This window comes from Ahaetulla prasina, chromosome 2, assembly GCF_028640845.1.
Source record: "Ahaetulla prasina isolate Xishuangbanna chromosome 2, ASM2864084v1, whole genome shotgun sequence".
Taxonomy (NCBI): domain Eukaryota; kingdom Metazoa; phylum Chordata; class Lepidosauria; order Squamata; family Colubridae; genus Ahaetulla; species Ahaetulla prasina.
Window position 1 is genome coordinate 23,359,786 of NC_080540.1, and position 18,655 is coordinate 23,378,440.

Below are 18,655 nucleotides of genomic sequence, written 5' to 3' on the forward strand. Positions count from 1 at the left end.
TTGTTTCTCTCTTGTGTGTGTGTGTATTTTGGGGGAAAATATCCATTGAGTGTCCATGTGTGTAAATGACCTTGGTTTTAAGATCAGTAGATCTCTTCGCTGATTCAGTGCTTAGTTCTAGAACTTTTATATTTGTAAAACCTTTTATCCTCTGAGACAGGGGTCTCCAACCTTGGCAACTTTAAGACTTGTGGACTTCAACTCCCAGAATTCCTCAGCCAGCTTTGCTGAGACAGAGGTCTGCTATGGCACATGCTTTATCTCCTTTGTACTTTGAAGAATGTTCAAAGTAAATTTAAAATATAAATGATAATGCACTTTTTAAAATCTTTGAAATAATTACAAAAAATAGCACAATATGCGGAGAAAACCCTGCTTAACTCTTAGTGATAATATATGAGGTTAGGCAGTAGCTAATGGTTAGCCCATCAAAGGTCCTTAAAATAAAAGTCTTTTTTTTTGTCAAACAGTTTGGATGGGAATATGTACTGGATCTATATATCGGACTAAATATTTTGACTTGTCAGATAAATCAGGTGGGTTTATCCAAATCTTAAGCAACAAACAGATGCTAAACCCCCTGAGGTCCACCTGGGTTTGTTTTTGTTTTGGAGCAGAGTACAAGGTATCCTGGAGGATTTTTTTGCAATTCTTTAGCTGGATGCTTGGATCTACAAAGATGTATGATGCCTTGTGAATTACCGGAATTGTTGCTACCAATTTACCTTTTTAATTTATATTGATTTGTATACTGCCTTTATTATTTTTACAAATAACTCAAGGCAGTGAACAAATCCAACACATCTTCCTCCTATTTTTCCCACAACAACCATCCGGTGAGGTGAGGTGAATTGGGCTGACAGAATGACTGGTTCAAGATTATCCACTGGCTTTCATGGCTAAAACAGGACTAGAACTCTGGTCTCCTGCTTTCTAGCCTGGTGCCTTAACCACTAGACCAGGGGTGTCAAACTCAATTTCATTGAGGGCCACCTCAGGACTGTGTTTGACTGGGGGAGGGAACGTGGTCAGGGCATGGCCAGCTTGATGTAACTCATGTCGGTGCCTGTGGTGGCCCAAGCACTCTGGCAGCGAAAATGGCCCGAGCACCGTTTTCGTTGGCAGAAGGTTGCAGGAAGCTGTCGCAGCCAAAAACGGAGCTCAGGAGGCCATGCACAGCCCTCCCAAACACCATTTTCTCTGGCAGAGGCACTGCGGGCTGTTCCTTTGCTGTTTCCAGGGCAGCCCTGCAGGCCAGATCTAAGCACCCCATAGGCCACGAGTTTGACACCCCCTGCACTAGACCAAACAGGCTCCCTATCCATTACTCAAAGTCTGATTATCAGTTTTTCCTTAATCATGCAAAATACTCATCTATATAATCTGTAGGTTTGGTTTGAGTAAAACCCACAAAATAATAGATACACTGATGCTATCTATGATTTATGCCGTTTCCATCAGTTTCCATTAAAAGGCAACTATTGTTCACAAGTCTTCAGGATGTGTGCAGAAGGCATTTCCTTTTCATTTGGGGTAGCACACCTATCTCCCAGGGTGTGAATCCAAATTTAATTGAATGCCTTATGACACAAGGAAAGCAACTGGAGAGGTTGGCTACTTTGCCAAGTTGTGAGACTGATTTAACCTGTTTTTAGAAGTTCACAATTGCCCACAGATTTATGAACCACAGGGAGTTGCCATTAAAATTGTCCCTGAGCAATGTTTGATAGAAGCAAGGATGGAATTAGACCATAAATCTAGACCAAAAGTTGCAGATGTCGCTATCTTGTTAAGAGATTGGTAAGTGGAGCGTCATTCGTGCCATACTCTCAGCGTGAGAAGTTCTAGTTCTCCCAAGCACGTGGGTGTTGTCGGGGGCAGATAAAGCATGAGGTTTCTCGAGTCAGGTCCTGACAAGATTAAAGCAGCTCAGCATCCTATTAAAAGAGGTGTGTTCTTAATGCTAGAGTATAAATGCTTCGGCTGGAACAACTGCTTTGAGAAATGCAGAAACTGTTGGAGTGAGAGTTTCAGGTAAGTCAATGGGCTTTGGCAAACAGACGGGCTGTGGGTATGTCACCAATGCCTCTTTCATTAGAGACACATATTCATCTAGTATCTGGGAAAGGGCTGGGTAATACGGTGGTTGGCTTTGCCTAACAGTTTTCAAGCAAAATCAGTTTAGTTTGTGGAAATGTAAAAGTCATCTGGGAAAGAAAGGTACCATAATAATTCAGTGTTTAGTATAATAGTTCTCCACTGAACCATAAACGACTGTAATGAGTTGGATAACCAAGGGGTCTCCAACCTTGGCAACTTTAAGACTTGTGGACTTCAACTCCCAGAATTCCAGCAAAGCTGGCTGAGGTATTCTGGGAGTTGAAGTCCACAAGTCTTAAAGTTGCCAAGGTTGGAGACCCCTGGGATAAACAGTTGTTCAAATCACAGATCAGAGAAAGAAGCATACTGTAACTATGAGTCCAACTTAAATGGCAAATATAGGAATGAAATGGCTAGAAAAGGATGACATCTGGAATCAAAATTGGAGGCCAAAGTACTAATGATCTGAGATATAGAGATGGCATCACTCAATGCAAGTGAAAAAGAAAAGATCATTATGAAAGTCAGTGGAAAATGTAAAATCTGGGTTACAGCTAAATATTAAGACAAAGATAATTTTTATTTTATTTATTTATTTTATTTTGTCACACAGTATATATAAGCATAAGCATGAAATAATTATACAATATATAAGCATATATATAAGTATGAGTATGTAATAACTATGTTAATTGGCTATAACGAAAGGAAACAATAGGACAGGAATGGTAGGCACGCTTGTGCTCTTACAGACTTCTTAGAAATGGGGTGAGGTCAATAGTAGACAGTTTTTGGTTGAAGCTTTTGGAATTTGGGGAAGAGACCACAGAGTCAGGTAGTTTATTCCAAGCATTAACAACTCTGTTACTGAAGTCATATTTTCTGCAATCAAGATTGGAGCGGTTAACATTAAGCTTAAATCTGTTGTGTGCTCGTGTATTGTTGCAATTGAAGCTGAAGTAGTCTTCGACAGGAAGGGCATTGTAATAGATGTAATAGATGATTCTATGAGTTAAACTCAGGTCATGTCGAAGGTGGTGTAGTTCTAAATTTTCTAAACCCAGGATTTCAAGTCTGGTGGCATAAGGTATTTTGTGGAGTGGAGTGGAGAACTCTTCTTGTAAAATATTTCTGGACACGTTCAATTGTATTGATGTCAGAAATGTGGTATGGGTTCCAGACAGTTTATGTTTCCTAAACTTACAAATGATAGCAAATGTAAGTTTCCTAAACTTACAAATGATAGCAAAAAACTGAAAGTAGTAGGTAGCTTTGTTTTGGGGGTTCAAGAATAGTTCAAGATGAACAGTATCCTGAAAAGGTAAAGAGAAACATAGACAAGATCATGAAAAATATAAACATTTCAATTACAATCAGTTGTAGACAACTGAAACTCATATAGTGTGGTTTATGAGCTGGAAAAAAAATAACCTTGACAAACTGAGGCTGTGGAAAAAGTCAATGGTTAAAGTGGAGAGACAAGATCAAAAGAATTACAAGAATTCTGTGGAAGAGCTGCAAATACTCGAGCTGGGTACATGGACCATTTTGATCTGTCTCTAATATAGATCAAGATGGTCATATATTCAGCTCGAGTCAAGCCCAACTCAGTTACACCTAACTGGTGTATCTAGATCTCTTGAACTACAACTACTACAACTGCTTGCCACATTGATTTGAGTTAACGAAAGTTGAAATCCAAAGTATCTAGAAGGCATAATGTCGACTGTGCTTCGCATGCATTATAATAGCAATCCTGATTTATGCTTAGAAGGTAAGTCAATATTATTCTCTTCCTTTTGCAGATTTTATGAGAGAGAACTGTAACTTCATGTCTTAGATGTACCCTCTGCCATGAGAAGGATGTTTGGGGTTTGGAATTAGGAGCTTCCATCTTATCAATTATAATCTTAATGTATCCTATCTCAGTTTGCAGTGCACACCTATTGATGTATTTTAAAAACTTGTGTGTTCCTTCAGGTGTATGAGTCTTCTCCTGTTTGGTACCTTACAAATGTATTAGGATTGCAGCTCAGTGTTCCAATCCAGCATGCCAATAGTTAAGAAATCTTGGAATTGCTCAATATTTTGGCAGCTTAGGGAGTTGACTTTTTACATGTGGAATATATAGACAAGATTTGAAAGACAGATATGACACAGGTTTGCTGTCAGGTGCCAGGTAGAAGAAACAAATGAGATCCGCAGCTAAATATCCGTTTCCTCATTATTTAGTATGTTTGCGACTTTCTCATTTTCTTTTCCAACAGCCCATAAATAATATTTTAAACACTGTCATGGAGCTGGGGAAATATCTAGTGATGTTTATTTATTTATTTATTTATTTATTAATCATACTTTTATACCGCACCATCTCCCGTAGGACTCAGGGCGGTTCACAGGCATATTAAAATACAATAATATAATAAATACCAATTTAAAACCCAATTAAAACAAAATATTATAACAGCCAAATCACTAAAACGGTAAAAACCCATTAAAAACCCATTAAAATTTAGCTAAAATTTTTATTCTTAGGCTACTCCAGCTCGCTGAAATAATAAAGTCTTCAGTTCACGCCTGAAGGTCCGGAGGTCAGGGAGTTGCCGTAGCCCTGGAGGAAGCTCGTTCCACAGGGCCGGTGCTGCCACAGAGAAGGCCCTCCCCCTGGGGGTCGCCAACCTACATTGCTTGGTCGACGGCACCCTGAGGAGGCCCGCTCTGTGGGAACGCACTGGTCGTTGGGAGGCAATCGGCGGCAGAAGGCGGTCTCGTAAATATCCCGGTCCTAAACCATGGAGCGCTTTAAAGATGGTGACCAAAACCTTGAATTGCACCCGGAAGGCTACCGGCAGCCAGTGTAGACTGCGCAGGATGGGTGTTATATGGGAGCAACGCGGTCGCATATCACCCGCGCGGCCACATTCTGGACTAACTGGAGCCTCCTGGTGCTCTTCAAGGGGAGCCCCATGTAGAGAGCATTGCAATAGTCTAGGCGGGAAGTGACGAGGGCGTGAGTGATCGTGCGTAAGGCGTCCCGGTCAAGGAAGGGGCGCAACTGGCGAATCAAGTAAACCTGATAAAATGCTCCCCTGGCGACGGCCGTCAAATGTTCCTCTAAGGACAGCCGATCGTCCAGGAGAACGCCTAAGTTTAACCTTGAGAAGGCTGACTGAACAGTTCAAATGCTTGAGCAGATGTCACTCAGTGGAAGAAGAGTGGTTTTCTACTCACTCAGTGCAAAAACAATGGAGTTAAGTTAAAGGAACAGATATTCCATTTAGACATTAGAAAGAACTTCCCAGTGTAACAACAGTTCCCAGACAGAAATGGTATGCTCCTTTACACAGGAGTTAATTCTGAGTGAGGATTTGAAGTTAGTGATCGAAATTGCCCCTCAGGATCCTGTGATTCTATGGGGTGATTTGAAGTTGTTGAACATGGGTACACATCAGAGGATAGATGAAATATTTATTTTTATTTTATCTATTTGATTTGGTTGGGGAATACTTGGAGTTAAAGCCCACAAGTCTTAAAGTTGCTAAAGTTGGATGTCTGTGGAGATTCTCAGTTACCCAGGTCATAGTTGTCTCAAAGGTACTTTTTTTTTCCTTCAAAAGGCAACTGGACTGTTTTTTTTTGTTGTGATGCTGGGGGATGGAAGGATCGGTACCTATCCAGTCCATTTGACTTTTGAAGAAAAAAACCCCCATCTTTGCCAAGGTTGGAACACCCCTGCTTTAAACTGTGCCCTACATATAGAATTACTAAACCTTAACAGTAACCGAGTTGGAAGGAACTTTGGAGATCATCTAGTCCAACCCCCTGTTCACGCAGGACACCTGTATTAGGGATTTGAACCGCCGACCTTTCTGATTGACAAGCTAAGCCGCTAAAATCCAGATGACCACTATATGGCCGCAAAGCCTTAGGATTTTCAGTGTTTCTTTGCTCCCATCTAATAATTTTCTGGCTTTTATAATTCCAGATCTGGTGGCCCCACTGTAAGCATGACTTTCCAGAACAAGCATCATGTCATTCTTCTAGCATGATTGGGTCAGCAGCCTAGCTTTATTAGAGTCTATTAAATTGCAGTTATTAGACTAAGGATGGCTTCTGAGAACAATAGCTGAGTGACAGGTGATGCACACTAGCCTTATGATAAGATTATTACTCGATGATCAGTTTTATACTATTAGCTTCAGTCATCATGATGCTTACTTTGCATCCTTAGTCAAAGTGGGTAGTGCCAAGACAGCCAAGGACGTAGCCAATATGGATAACTCAGTTGGCATGCTGGAAACTCAGGTTGAGTGAGGAACCTGTTGTTCGTGCAGAGAAATGGTTGTATAATTGTTCACCAGCTTGCTCAGATTCCAGTCTATTATACTAGAGCCAAGTAGAAGTTGCCAAAAGCAAAGACTTCGAGGGCAATAAACATGCTTTGAAGTGCAAGGCAATTATGTGGATCCACAATTTCAGTGACTAGCCTCCTACTGAATTTTATGTGGATCTGTATTTTCTGCATGGCCACATGAATTAATTCTGAGATCAACTCATTTGACCTGAGAGTCCATGTAGTATGATCATTATATTACTAGAGTAGCAACTAAGCGGTTGCAGTGTTGAAATAAGGAAACACAAGTTCAAGTACACTTTTGGCCTGGAAACTCCCAGGTGATTTTGGATCACTTGCTTTATCTGAGCACAATCTTCCTTGTTGTTAAAGGAATAACACTAAAAGTGATCCTACACAAATAATCCTCAATTTATGACCATTTATTTAGTGATTGTTTGATGTTACACAGTGCTGAAAAAAGTGATTTATGACTGCTCCTCTCCTGTCCTGCCACAAAACCACTGCAGCATCCCCACGGTCATGTGATCAAAATTTGGGCACTTGGCAACCTGCATATATCTATGACAGTTGCCGTATTCCAGGGTTATGTGATTGCCACCTGTGATCTTCCCAGTTGGCTTCCAAAAAGCAAATTCAATGGGAGAGTGCCAGATTCACTTAATCACAGTGATTCATTTAACGACTATGGCAAAAAGGTCATAACATTGGGCACAACTCACTTAAGGAATGCCTTACATAATGGTGGAAGTTTTTGTCCCAATTATAAGTCAAGGACTATGTGTAAAATGCACCTAGTAAAACGGCATGGAAGGAAAGGAAGGAGAAGAGGAGAGGAAACGGACCATAGAATAGAATAGAATAGAATGGAATGGAATAGAATAGAATAGAATAGAATAGAATAGAATAGAATAGAATTTATTGGCCAAGTGTGATTGGACACACAGGGAATTTGTTTTGGTGCATATGCTCTCATATGTGTACATAAAAGAAAAGAAAAGAAAAAGAAAGAGAAAGAAAAAAAAATACCTTCATCAAAGGTACAACATTTACAACACAAATTATTATTATTATTATTATTATTATTATTATTATTATTATTATTATTATTATTATTATTATTATTAATGCTTACTTTGCATCCTTAGTCAAAGTGGGTAGTGCCAAGACAGCCAAGGACGTAGCCAATATGGATAACTCAGTTGGCATGCTGGAATAATAATAATAATAATAATTATTATTATTATTATTATTTGAATTTTTATACCGCCTTTCTCCCGAAGGACTCAGGGCGGTGTACAGCCGGAGATAAAATACAAAATATGTACAATTAAAACAAATTAAAACAGCAAAATTACAAAAACGGCTAATAATTAAAATTAAATTTAAAATATTTAAGAATATTAATAAAACCCCAATTTAAAATCAACTATTATGCCAGTCCCGCTTGAATAAATAAGTATGTTTTTAGCTCACGACGGAAGGTCCGAAGATCAGGCACTTGACGTAGACCAGGGGGGAGTTCATTCCAGAGCGTCGATGCTCCCACAGAGGAGGCCCTACCCCTGGGGGTTGCCAGCCAACACTGTTTGATGGTCATGATGGTCATAGGTTGCAATTTAACCCTTAGTGATAGCAACAAAAAGTTACAGTCATAGAGTCATAAGTGGAAAGAGATTGGTGATGGGAATGATAAGATTAATAGTAGTGTAGATTTAGTAAATAGTCTGACAGTGTTGAGGGAATTATTTGTTTAGCAGAGAGATGGCCTTCGGGAAAAAACTGTTCTTGTGTCTAGTTGTTCTGGTGTGCAGTGCTCTATAGTGTCGTTTTGATGGTAGGAGTTGAAACAGTTTATGTCCAGGATGTGAGGGATCTGTAAATATTTTCACGGCCCTCTTCTTGATTCGTGCAGTATACAGGTCCTCAATGGAAGGCAATTATTTTTTCTGCAGTTCTAATTATCCTCTGAAGTCTGTGTCTTTCTTGTTGGGTTGCAGAACCAAACCAGACAGTTATAGAGGTGCAAATGACAGACTCAATAATTCCTCTGTAGAACTGGATCAGTAGCACCTTGGGCAGTTTGAGAGAGTTAGTAAATACAAATACAGGTAGTCCTCAACTTAGAACAATTCATTTACCGACTGTTCAAAGTTACAATGGCACTGAAAAAAGTGACGTATGACCATTTCTCACTTACAACCGTTGCAGCATCCTCATGGTCACATGATCAAAAGTCAGATGCTTGGCAACTAACTCACATTTATGACAGATGTAGTGTCCTGAAGTCATGTGATCCGCTTTTGCGACCTTCTGACAAGCAAAGTCCGTGGTCTCATCCCAAAATCCCCAAAACTTTAACCAAAGACTGTCTACTGTTGACCTCACCCCATTCCTAAGAGGTCTGTAAGGGGCATGCATAAGAGTACCAGCATGCCTACCGTTCCTGTCCTAATGTTCCCTTTGGTTGTATTCAACTTGTGTGGTTATTTCATGCTTATACTTATATATATTGTTGTGTTTGACAAAATAAAAAAATAAAAATAAATTTAAAAAGTCAATGGGGAAACAAGATTCACTTAACAACCGGGTTACTAACTTAACAACTGCAGCAATTCACTTAACAAAATGTGGCAAGAAAGATAAAGCGGGGCAAAACTCACTTCACAAATTTCTCACTTAGAGAATTTTGGGCTCCCTTGTGGTTACAAGTTGAGGACTCTCTGTATATGGTGTAATAATGCATTGCCTAGGGCTCAGAGATAGTTTTTAAGCATTGTCCTCCAAGTCTAGCAGACACAGTGTTAAAAATATTCTATCCCTTGCCTAAAAGATCCTCATGTCCACTCTCACCAGTTGCTAAAATTTTCTGCCGTTGTGCCACGGTGTGCCGCAAATCTGTGCCAGAGAGAGGTGGGAAAGAGAGGATGAGAGAGACTGACTGTAATTCATCCTATTTTTCATTACCTAAAATGACTACAATCTCTCGTTCAGAGCTTAAACCAAGGATAAAGAGTAATCAGTAGAAAGTTTAGCTGATACTGTAGTGTTTTAGCTTCAACAGGCATGAGGCACTGGAAGCTTGGATGGAGGAGAAGGAGTAGGCCCATCTCCAAGAGCCCAAGGGCACACTGTTTACAAGTATATGACAATACAGCACAACTCTGTGTTTCAGGCCTCCAAGCGTTGCAACACAGGGCAAACGGGTTTATATCTGTCAAGCAGATTAAATCACCTTCACCATCTTGTGAAATTAGAGGAGGAGGACTGCTACTCCAAAGGAACCCGCGTGAACTAAAGGGGAGGGAGGAAGAACAGAGACAGCCTCTCCCAACATGATTTAACCTGATATCTCGAAAGCCTTGCCAGAAATAGTAGCTGGCAAGTATCCCCCTGTCACTCCCGTCTCTCATTTATATACAACAGCCCCCAAAGGGGAATATATGTGGCAGTTCAGACCAAGGAAATGCATGTTGGGGCAGATACAACCCGTATAATATCTGCCGTGGGTATCCGTGGCTTTTCAGCATTCTCTTTCAATACAGGTAGTTTATAACCATTTGAGGTGACCACAAACCCTTGAAGCTCCAAAGTTCCAATGGCCAGACACTCCCTCCACACACTCTCCATTGGATCACTTGATCACATTTCAGAGATTCCGCAAACAGCACGTAATTATGGTCATTCGCAGTGTCCTGCGATCACATGACCGTGATTACAATGTTTTTACTGAAAAATCAGCATTTACTCCCAGTTTTTGCCCCATAGAGAACAAGGGGTTTGCTTAATGACTGCAACATTCGCTTAATGCTGCGGTCCATGTAATTATGCCCATGTAAGGTCGTAACGTGGGAGATCTGCTTTACGGCCACCACAACAAATAACCGTAATGGCAGGTTCAAATACTGTCGTAAGTCAAGGACTTTATACAGGTAGTCCTCAACGTACAACCACAATCGATGTTGCTAAGTGAGAAATTTGTTCAGTGAGTTTCACCCCATTTTACGACTTTTGTTGCCAACTTTGTTAAGTGAATCACTGCAGTTGTTAAATTGGTAGCATGGTTGTTAAGCGAACTTGGTTTCCCCACTTACTTTGTTTGTCAGAAGTTGCCAAAGGTGATCACCTGACCCCGGGATACTGCCACTGTCATAAATGTGAGTCAGTTGTCAAGCATCCAAATGTAAATCACCTGACCGTGGGAATCTTACAATGGTCATTTATTTATTTATTTATTTATTTATTGTATTTTTATACCGCCCTATCTCCCTAAGGACTCAGGGCGGTTCACAGCCAGATAAAAATATACATATAAATACAACATAAAACATCCATTAAAAAACTTATTACAAATGGCCAAATAATTAAAAATGACAATATAAATAATAAAATCCCCATTAAAACCAATTCGAATTTAAAATCTAGTCTAGTCCTGCGCAAATAAATAGATGTGTCTTAAGCTCGCGGCGAAAGGTTCGAAGGTCAGGAAGTTGGCGGAGTCCCGGGGGAAGCTCGTTCCAGAGGGTGGGGGCCCCCACAGAGAAGGCCCTTCCCCTGGGTGTCGTCAGCCGGCACTGCCTGGCCGACGGCACCCCGAGGAGTCCTCCCCGTGAGAGCGTACGGGTCGGTGAGAGGTATTCAGTAGCAGCAGGCGGTCCCATAAGTAACCCGGCCCTATGCCATGGAGCGCTTTGAAGATAGTTACCAAAACCTTGAAGCGCACCCGGAAAACAACAGGTAGCCAGTGCAGTCTGCGCAGGAGAGGTGTCACATGGGAGCCACGAGGGGCTCCCTCTATCACCCACGCAACCACGTTCTGAACTAACTGGAGCCTCCGGGTGTTCCTCAAGGGGAGCCCCATGTAGAGAGCATTGCAGTAATTCAGACGAGACGTCACGAGAGCGTGACTGACCGTGCATAGGGCATCCCGGTCTAGAAAGGGGCGCAACTGGCGAACCAGGCGGACCTGGTAAAAAGCTCTCCTGGAGACGGCCGCCAAATGATCTTCAAAGGACAGCCGTTCATCCAGGAGGACGCCCAAGTTGCGCACCCTCTCCATCGGGGCCAATGACTCGCCCCCAACAATCAGCCGCGGCTGCAGCTGACTGTACCAGGATGCCGGCATCCACAGCCACTCTGTCTTGGAGGGATTGAGCTTGAGCCTGTTTCTCCCCATCCAGACCCGTACAGCTTTCAGACACCGGGACAGCACTTCGATAGCTTCGTTGGGGTGGCCCGGTGTGGAAAAGTACAGCTGGGTGTCATCAGCGTACAGCTGGTACCTCACACCGAAGCCACTGATGATCTCACCCAGCGGCTTCATATAGATGTTGAACAGAAGGGGCGAGAGAATCAGTGATGGGCTACTGCCGGTTCAGACCGGTTCTACCAAACCGGTAGTTCTGACAATCAGCTGGCCCCACCCCCGCCCTACCCTGTCCTATATTTCCTTCTTTCTGGCTCATCTGATTCGCGCAACACAGCTGATCTCCATGCCTCCCCTGTTCTACTTACCAGGGTTGTCTTAGAAGGTAAGTAGAGGAGCTTTAAATTGCTGTATTTTGAACGCTGCGCACAAGCGCGTTAGGCACACTTGCGCTCAAAGCCCACATGCACACACAAAGCCCCTGCTCACAGAACTGGTTGTTAAACTGGTTGCAGCCCACTGCTGGTCATAAGTGTGAAAAATGGTCCCAAGTCCCTTTTTTCAGTGCCATTGTAACTTCGAACAGTCACTAAGTGAACTGCCGTAAGTCAAGGACTTGATATAAACATTTGTGCTTTCTGAAAGTCCACAATTTCTTAACTGTTTGCAGATCTTCCTTGGAATCTCCTGTGCACCGTAAAGGTTATGTCTGTCTGAAGAGGTTAAATTGCATGGGACGTTAAAACAACACAAAAGCAAGTCGCCTCTCTCTTTGAATTAATTTCAAGATCAGGGGGATTACTAGCACCAGAGAGTCAGTGGCTTTCCATAAGTCTGTATACATATACAATGCAATACGGTTTAGCTGTTCCTGCACTTGAAACCCCTAACCCTGTCGACTTAGTGGCGAAGAAAAAAAAACAATGAAGGGAAGGATAAAAATAAACACAATAAAGGGTGGATACCAGAAAACACAATTGGGCTTCATTCTTGCGACTAAGGATGAGTACTGAGGCATTAAGCCAGCAGTGAACAACTTTTGGCCTTCAGACTGCTTGCAGTCCTGGATCTAATTTGAATGACCCTTGGCCTAATTCCGAAACCCTCAGTTAGCAGTCAGATTAGAGTACTAGGATGAGAGGTCTGCCACTGTTTTATTGGTCTACAACAGGGGTCCCCAACCTTGGCAACTTTAAGCCTGGCGGATTTCAAAAATCAAAGCAAAGCTGGCTGGGGAATTCTGGGAGTTGAAGTCCGCCAGGCTTAAAGTTGCCAAGGTTGGAGACCCCTGGTCTACAAGGCAGGAAGAAAAGAAAACCAAGAAATGGAGAAGGGGGTCATCCTCTCCACTTTTCACTTTGGTCTTATCTCTTAAGTGCCCGCACACACACACACACACACACCCTAGCAGATTTCCCCTTGAGAAAATGTTTCCTTCACCCAGAAAATATCTCCCCATCCTTAAGCCACAGGTTTCACAAAAGCAGAAATTTGGACAAAGTGAAAAAGAGAGAGAGGTGATTATCCATACAGACAGGTCCCAAATATTTTGCTTCATGTAGACCAGGGGTCTCCAACCTTGGCAACTTTAAGACTCTGGGAGTTGAAGTCCACAAGTCTTAAAGTTGCCAAGGTTGGAGACCCCTGGTGTAGACTGTTTATAAGCCGAACCAAGAAATTAACTCTCTGAATTCTTTCTAGCAAACAGACTGGGATAAAACAAACGTTGGATTCCTGTGGCCTTGGAAGGAAAGCTAGGAAGAAGCTCTCTTATGTTCTCCCAAGAACTCAGCATGAATAGAATTGTTGTGTACGACAAGCCCAATTTTGAGGGCCTCAGCAAAGAGTTCACCTGTGATGTCCCTGATCTGCATGAATTGGATTTTGGTGATTGTATCTCCTCCTTGAAGGTGAGAGGGCAACCCTGGGTGGCCTACAAGCTCTCTAAGTTTGAAGAGGATGGCATCATTTTTGAGGAAGGGGATTATGCTGAGATTGACAACAACAACAGGATTTCATCCCTACGACTTGTTTACCAGGATCTCTCTGACCCCCAAATTACACTGTATGAACATCCCAACTATGAAGGTCAAAGCAAGGTGGTGAAGGAGGAGACCAACCTCGCCTACGGTTACTTTAATGACCGGGTCTCCTCCCACGTGGTGCAGAGGGGTGTCTGGCTGCTCTATAAAAATCCAAACCGCGGGGGATGGTATCACATCGCCTGGCCAGGGGAACGCATTCATGACTATAAAACTGAGATCAACTTCGATGATAACGTCTCTCACTTGCAACCCCTGAAACCCGGCCGTCCAATCATTACCGCCAAGTTGCTGTGGGATCAAAAGAAAGTGGAAGCTGAGCATGACGTTCTGATCGATGAGATTGTGGGAACCAACTGCACCGAATACGAACAAGCCTTCACCACCAACTCCACGCGAGAATATACTGCCACGGTGTTCCAGAGCTTCCACTTCAGCAACACCACTTGCCTAAAACTCGGCTTTTCTTTCCAGGTGACCTTGGGTTGTTCCAATATATTTGTAGTGGAGAAAGGCAAAAGCGAGTCCACCACCACTACTGAGAAGGTAGAGGTCCTGCTGCCTGCCAAAATCCCTCCATGCACTGAACTTTCCATACAGGTGATCAAGAAGGAGACCACCACCTCAGTGCCAGTGGAGCTCACCATCTGTCAAAATGGCAAAGAAAAGAAGGAGAACGCTGAATACCGCTGTGTTTCAGGCCGTACCATCAGCACCAGATATACCATGAAGCCTGTCCCGGCAGCACCGGGCACTTCCCAAGCTAAACCACAAGAAGTATGACAGAGGAGGGACACAAGCAACTATGTCAACCCCTGCATGTGGATAGATCTCTAGGAGAACATTTTCAAGCACAGGCTGCGCCAGGGGTGAGAAATTATTTCTGATTAGGCTCCTTTCAAATTAACGTTCTTGCGATTGCAGATACTTCCAGACTGAGAAGAAAGAAAAACAAGGGCCTGCTTTTTTCTAGACGTGGTGATGGTTTCTGAGTTTAAATAATTAGGTTACAGGAATATAATTAAGTTTGGACATAACAGTTTAATCCGGATGGCAATTTATATAGAAAAAAACACGAATCTTTTCCTGAAGATATATTAACTACCTGGAAAATCAAGAATGGATATACCAATTTTTCCTCAATTTGAACAGTTAATGCTATTATTAGTACTGAACATCATAAAGCAGCAGAATTAAAAAATCTACAAGTTTATCTACATTTCTCAGTAAGGGGAGGAAGCAGCGGTTTGTTTGTTTGTTTGATTTATCTGATGAAATTGAATTTTAAAGGAATGAACAGTTCTTACATAAACCTCCATTCAAAAACATTTCTTTTTACTTTACTTTCCAGCTTTATTTCCCATTAAAGTTATCCCTCTGATCTCAGATGTCTCACTTCACTGTTTCTAATCAGATTTTATTTGCTTATTTCAAGGCTATATCTAATGCATAGCCATTTCAATTCAGTTATTGAATTCACCCATTTCCGGGTACATACCCTAAACTGAACTATAAATTAAACAAGCTAGTTCACAGCCCCATTTAAGACACACATAAGACCCAGGGTCACAAAACCAGGCAAATTACTGTTAAAACCTACTTGAAGGCACATACCATAATCATTCAATTGGCAGGGCCACATGCAGCCAGTCCAAGCTGTGAGTGAGAACCCTTCCAAAAATTGATGACCGGTTATATTTTGTAAGAGAATATAAAGGGGAATAATTCAATTATATGTATTTATTTCATTCAGTTTCGATTTGAATCATGCTTCTTCATGGATAATCTCAATTCAATCACAGGGTGCCTTTCAAAGTCCAAATGAGGCAGTTAGCTCAAAAAAGTCACAAAGTCCTTGCTTTATGACTAGTGTCCCACTGTTCCTGACGAGAACCCCAACACAAAAGTACATTGTGTGACCTTGTTTGGCAACCTGGTGAGGTCAAGTGCACAAGTAGGGATTCTTGCTTTTGTGGACATCCTGATGGCCCCTTCTCTGGATAGCCTCTTGGCTTCTCTTGACCTTTGGCTTGCATCTTGCTAATGTAAAGTGTGACCTTTCTGGGATTGCCATCAATTGCATCACACCAATTTCTACTAAACTGCAGGACTGTAAAGCTACCATTGGGGCAGAAAGGCCCTTGTGCCTCAGAATCCTCTTCCTTGTGGCTCTTGAGTTATCCATTAAATGAGCAGGGAGAGTGGAGTAGGAAATGGTGGCTCCAAATGTTTGGTTCCTCTCTGCTCTTTGGACCCGCTTTGACTCACCACTGGATGACTCAGGACTATCGGTCACTGATTCCCCAGATTTGTCAGAGTTGGAACCTTTTACCCAGTTAAATGTTCTGGAACAGCCCTTTGATCCCAAGAGGTATGTAATTAAAGCTTCTATGGTAAGGTGGGCGCTAGGACTTTTGTCCCAAGCCAAGCTGATGTTTACTAGTATGGGGGAGAAGCACTGAGGTCTTCCGAATTGGCTAGAAAGAATGGGCAAATATGTACCTGCAAAGAAATGGATGAAGCTCACCTATAGACTATTGCTTGACATAGTGTAAGCCGCCCTGAGTCTTCGGAGAAGGGCGGGATATAAATGCAAAAAAAAAATAAAAAAAAAATATATCCAGGGATGGGTTCTACTTCCCTTTACTACCGGTTCGCAATGGGATCGCACAGATCGCCTATGCCAACATCTGGGTCAGTGGGCAGAACCTCCCACCGGTTTTACTACCGGTTCTATAGAACCGGTCCGAACCGGGGGCAACCCACCACTGCCTATATCAATTAATCAGATGATGGGGATGGGGAAAATAGTATGTCAAAAGCAATGCTATAGGAAGACACTTTCTGTCCAGGTTCAGGTGCGTCTGCAGAAGACAATTTAAAAAGAGCCAAGATAGTGGGCTGAAATATGAAGCAACAACAACTATGTTGTCTTTTTGAGCCTCTCTCCAGATACCTAAATTTCCTCCCTGCCCCCCCGAACATTTTGGTTGTTTCCATCAATGTAGTTATAATTAACCTAGATCAATGATGGCTAACCTTTTCTGGACTGAGTGCCCCCCGCACACACCCCGCCCCCCGCGCATGTGTGGCAGAGACCAGCTGGCTAGTGGGAGGCGCTGACGTATGCGCAGCAGAGTTGAACTGGGGCAACGGCTCACGTACCATCAGAGAGGGTGCTGTGTGTCACATCTGGCACATGTGCGATAGGTTCACCATCACAGACCTAGATCATTCTTTAATCTGATATCTCTAGATCTGTTGAACCAACTTCTGGTCCTTACCTAGCACAAACGCTGGCTACGCTAAGTATGGATTTGGGGAGCTGGAAGGCAACACATGTCCAAATTGTGAAAACTCACCTAGATGGTAGAACTCTTTTATGATGGTGCCTCAAGCCTTCTACTTTAAGTAAAACCTGTGGATTTTACTATTACAGATTTATTTAAATTTATTATATTTGTATTAGCACTCACAATTATTGAGTCAAATGGCATGCAATTTAATAATAAATAATGGCAACACTGAGCATTAAGGGGTTGTGTTCTGTCCCCCTCGCCTCAGTCCGAGCGATGGCTTAATTAGCCGGCACTATCAGCTCTGGCAGCAAACTAGCGAGCGTCTGCCAAGTGTCTCTGTTATTTCCCTCGATGCCGATGAGTCAACAAACAGTACTTCAGCTCTAATCAAGCAGTTGATTTGCCTGCTACAAAGAGGCATAGCAGCCCTTGCTGCTTTTATATCCTGTGGGGTGTGGCTCCATGACTCAGCACTTCCTAGGCCTGCCCCACCCCTGCTTCTGTTGTTCCTGCCTCTCCTGCCTACGAAACCTAGGGTCCAGCCAGGCCTGATTGCCATCAGCTGGGTCTGGAGGTGTGGCCTGGGGGGGGAAAGAGTCAGGGGACGGAGGCCTCATTATCTCCTCCACCTGGCCTGCCTCTGGCTCCTGGAGCTGAGCCAGGGAAGCCAGTGCTCCCGAGGTAAGTCCTGATGGCCCTTCCCCCTCACTTACCAAATCACTTTCTGGCAGGGTGCCCGGCTCGGGGGGCGCAGACACAACAGACTGCTAAAGAGACCCCATCTCTCAAAATGCATATTTAATCTTTAAGTCAACATAAATAGTGCATTTTGAGAGATGGGGCCTTTTTAGTCGTGGCTCCGGATCATTTGAAATCCTTTCATTAAATCAAATTCTTGCTTTTTATACTCTTTTAGAAGGCCCTTCTCAAGGCTGCCTTTAAGTAATCACATATGCCTCAAAACAGCTTCACGCATAATACATCCAATGTCTTTAAGAAAGAAATACAATTGACCATGGATGATGGGTTGAGAAGGGAATGGCTGAGAAAGGAAAAGCAAAGCACTATCTAAGATCTGGACGGAATGGACAAGTCGCTGTGGCCAACCCATCATGGCCAATTCACTGCAGGATAACAAGTCGCTGTGGCCAACTCACCATGGGACTATTTCACAGTTCAATTTATTTAAAATAAGTTAAAAAATATTTGAATTTTTCTCATTCGCATTTTTTTCTGCCCCTCCTTTTGCACCCTTTCTTTAATGATTCTATTCCACCATTTCTTTGATATTAGTGTAACTCTTGTCCTGCAGCAAGTTGTCCTGCAGCAAGCTGGCCATGGAGGATTGGACGTGGCAATTTGGCTGTGGTGAGTTGTCATACACCTGATCTGGAAGAGGCAAGGCCAGGTCTAATGGATGACTGCTCTGCTTTAATATAAGAAAGGTTAGGCCAGGGATGTCAAACTTGATTTCATTGAGGGCCACATCAGAGTTGGGTTTGACCTCAGGGGACCAGAGTGGACATGGCCAGAGTGGGCGTGGCCAGCTCAGCGTCATTCGTGTCAGGAGTGCCTGTAGTGACATCAGTGCTCGGCCAGAGAAAGCAGGCTCCCAAGGCCCGTTTTCGGCTGCAACAGCCTCCTGCAACCTTCTGCCAGGAAAAATGGAGCTCTCCCGAGCTCTGTTTTCACTGGCAGAGGCACAATGGGTCAG

General features: G+C 42.9%; 1 protein-coding gene across 3 annotated transcripts; it reads left to right on the forward strand.

Annotated features, from left to right (window-relative positions):
• Positions 1 to 1,904: 1,904 nt before the first annotated feature.
• LOC131192546 (epidermal differentiation-specific protein-like) lies at positions 1,905 to 15,025 on the forward strand. 3 transcript variants are annotated; one of them, XM_058171766.1, is made up of 2 exons: positions 1,905 to 2,034; positions 13,302 to 15,025. In XM_058171766.1, the coding sequence occupies exon 2, from the start codon at positions 13,373 to 13,375 to the stop codon at positions 14,423 to 14,425; it is 1,053 nt and encodes a 350-aa protein (XP_058027749.1). In that variant the 5' UTR covers positions 1,905 to 2,034; positions 13,302 to 13,372; the 3' UTR covers positions 14,426 to 15,025. The 3 variants fall into 3 exon arrangements, with proteins under 3 accessions (XP_058027749.1, XP_058027750.1, XP_058027751.1); XM_058171767.1 differs by lacking the exon at positions 1,905 to 2,034 and adding an exon at positions 5,858 to 7,494; XM_058171768.1 differs by lacking the exon at positions 1,905 to 2,034 and adding an exon at positions 11,873 to 11,985.
• The last annotated feature ends 3,630 nt before the right edge of the window (positions 15,026 to 18,655 follow it).

What these genes read in the sequence shown, in the direction of transcription:
- LOC131192546 (XM_058171766.1), top strand. Translation starts at nt 13,373, where the DNA reads ATGTTCTCCCAAGAACTCAGCATGAATAGAATTGTTGTGTACGACAAG.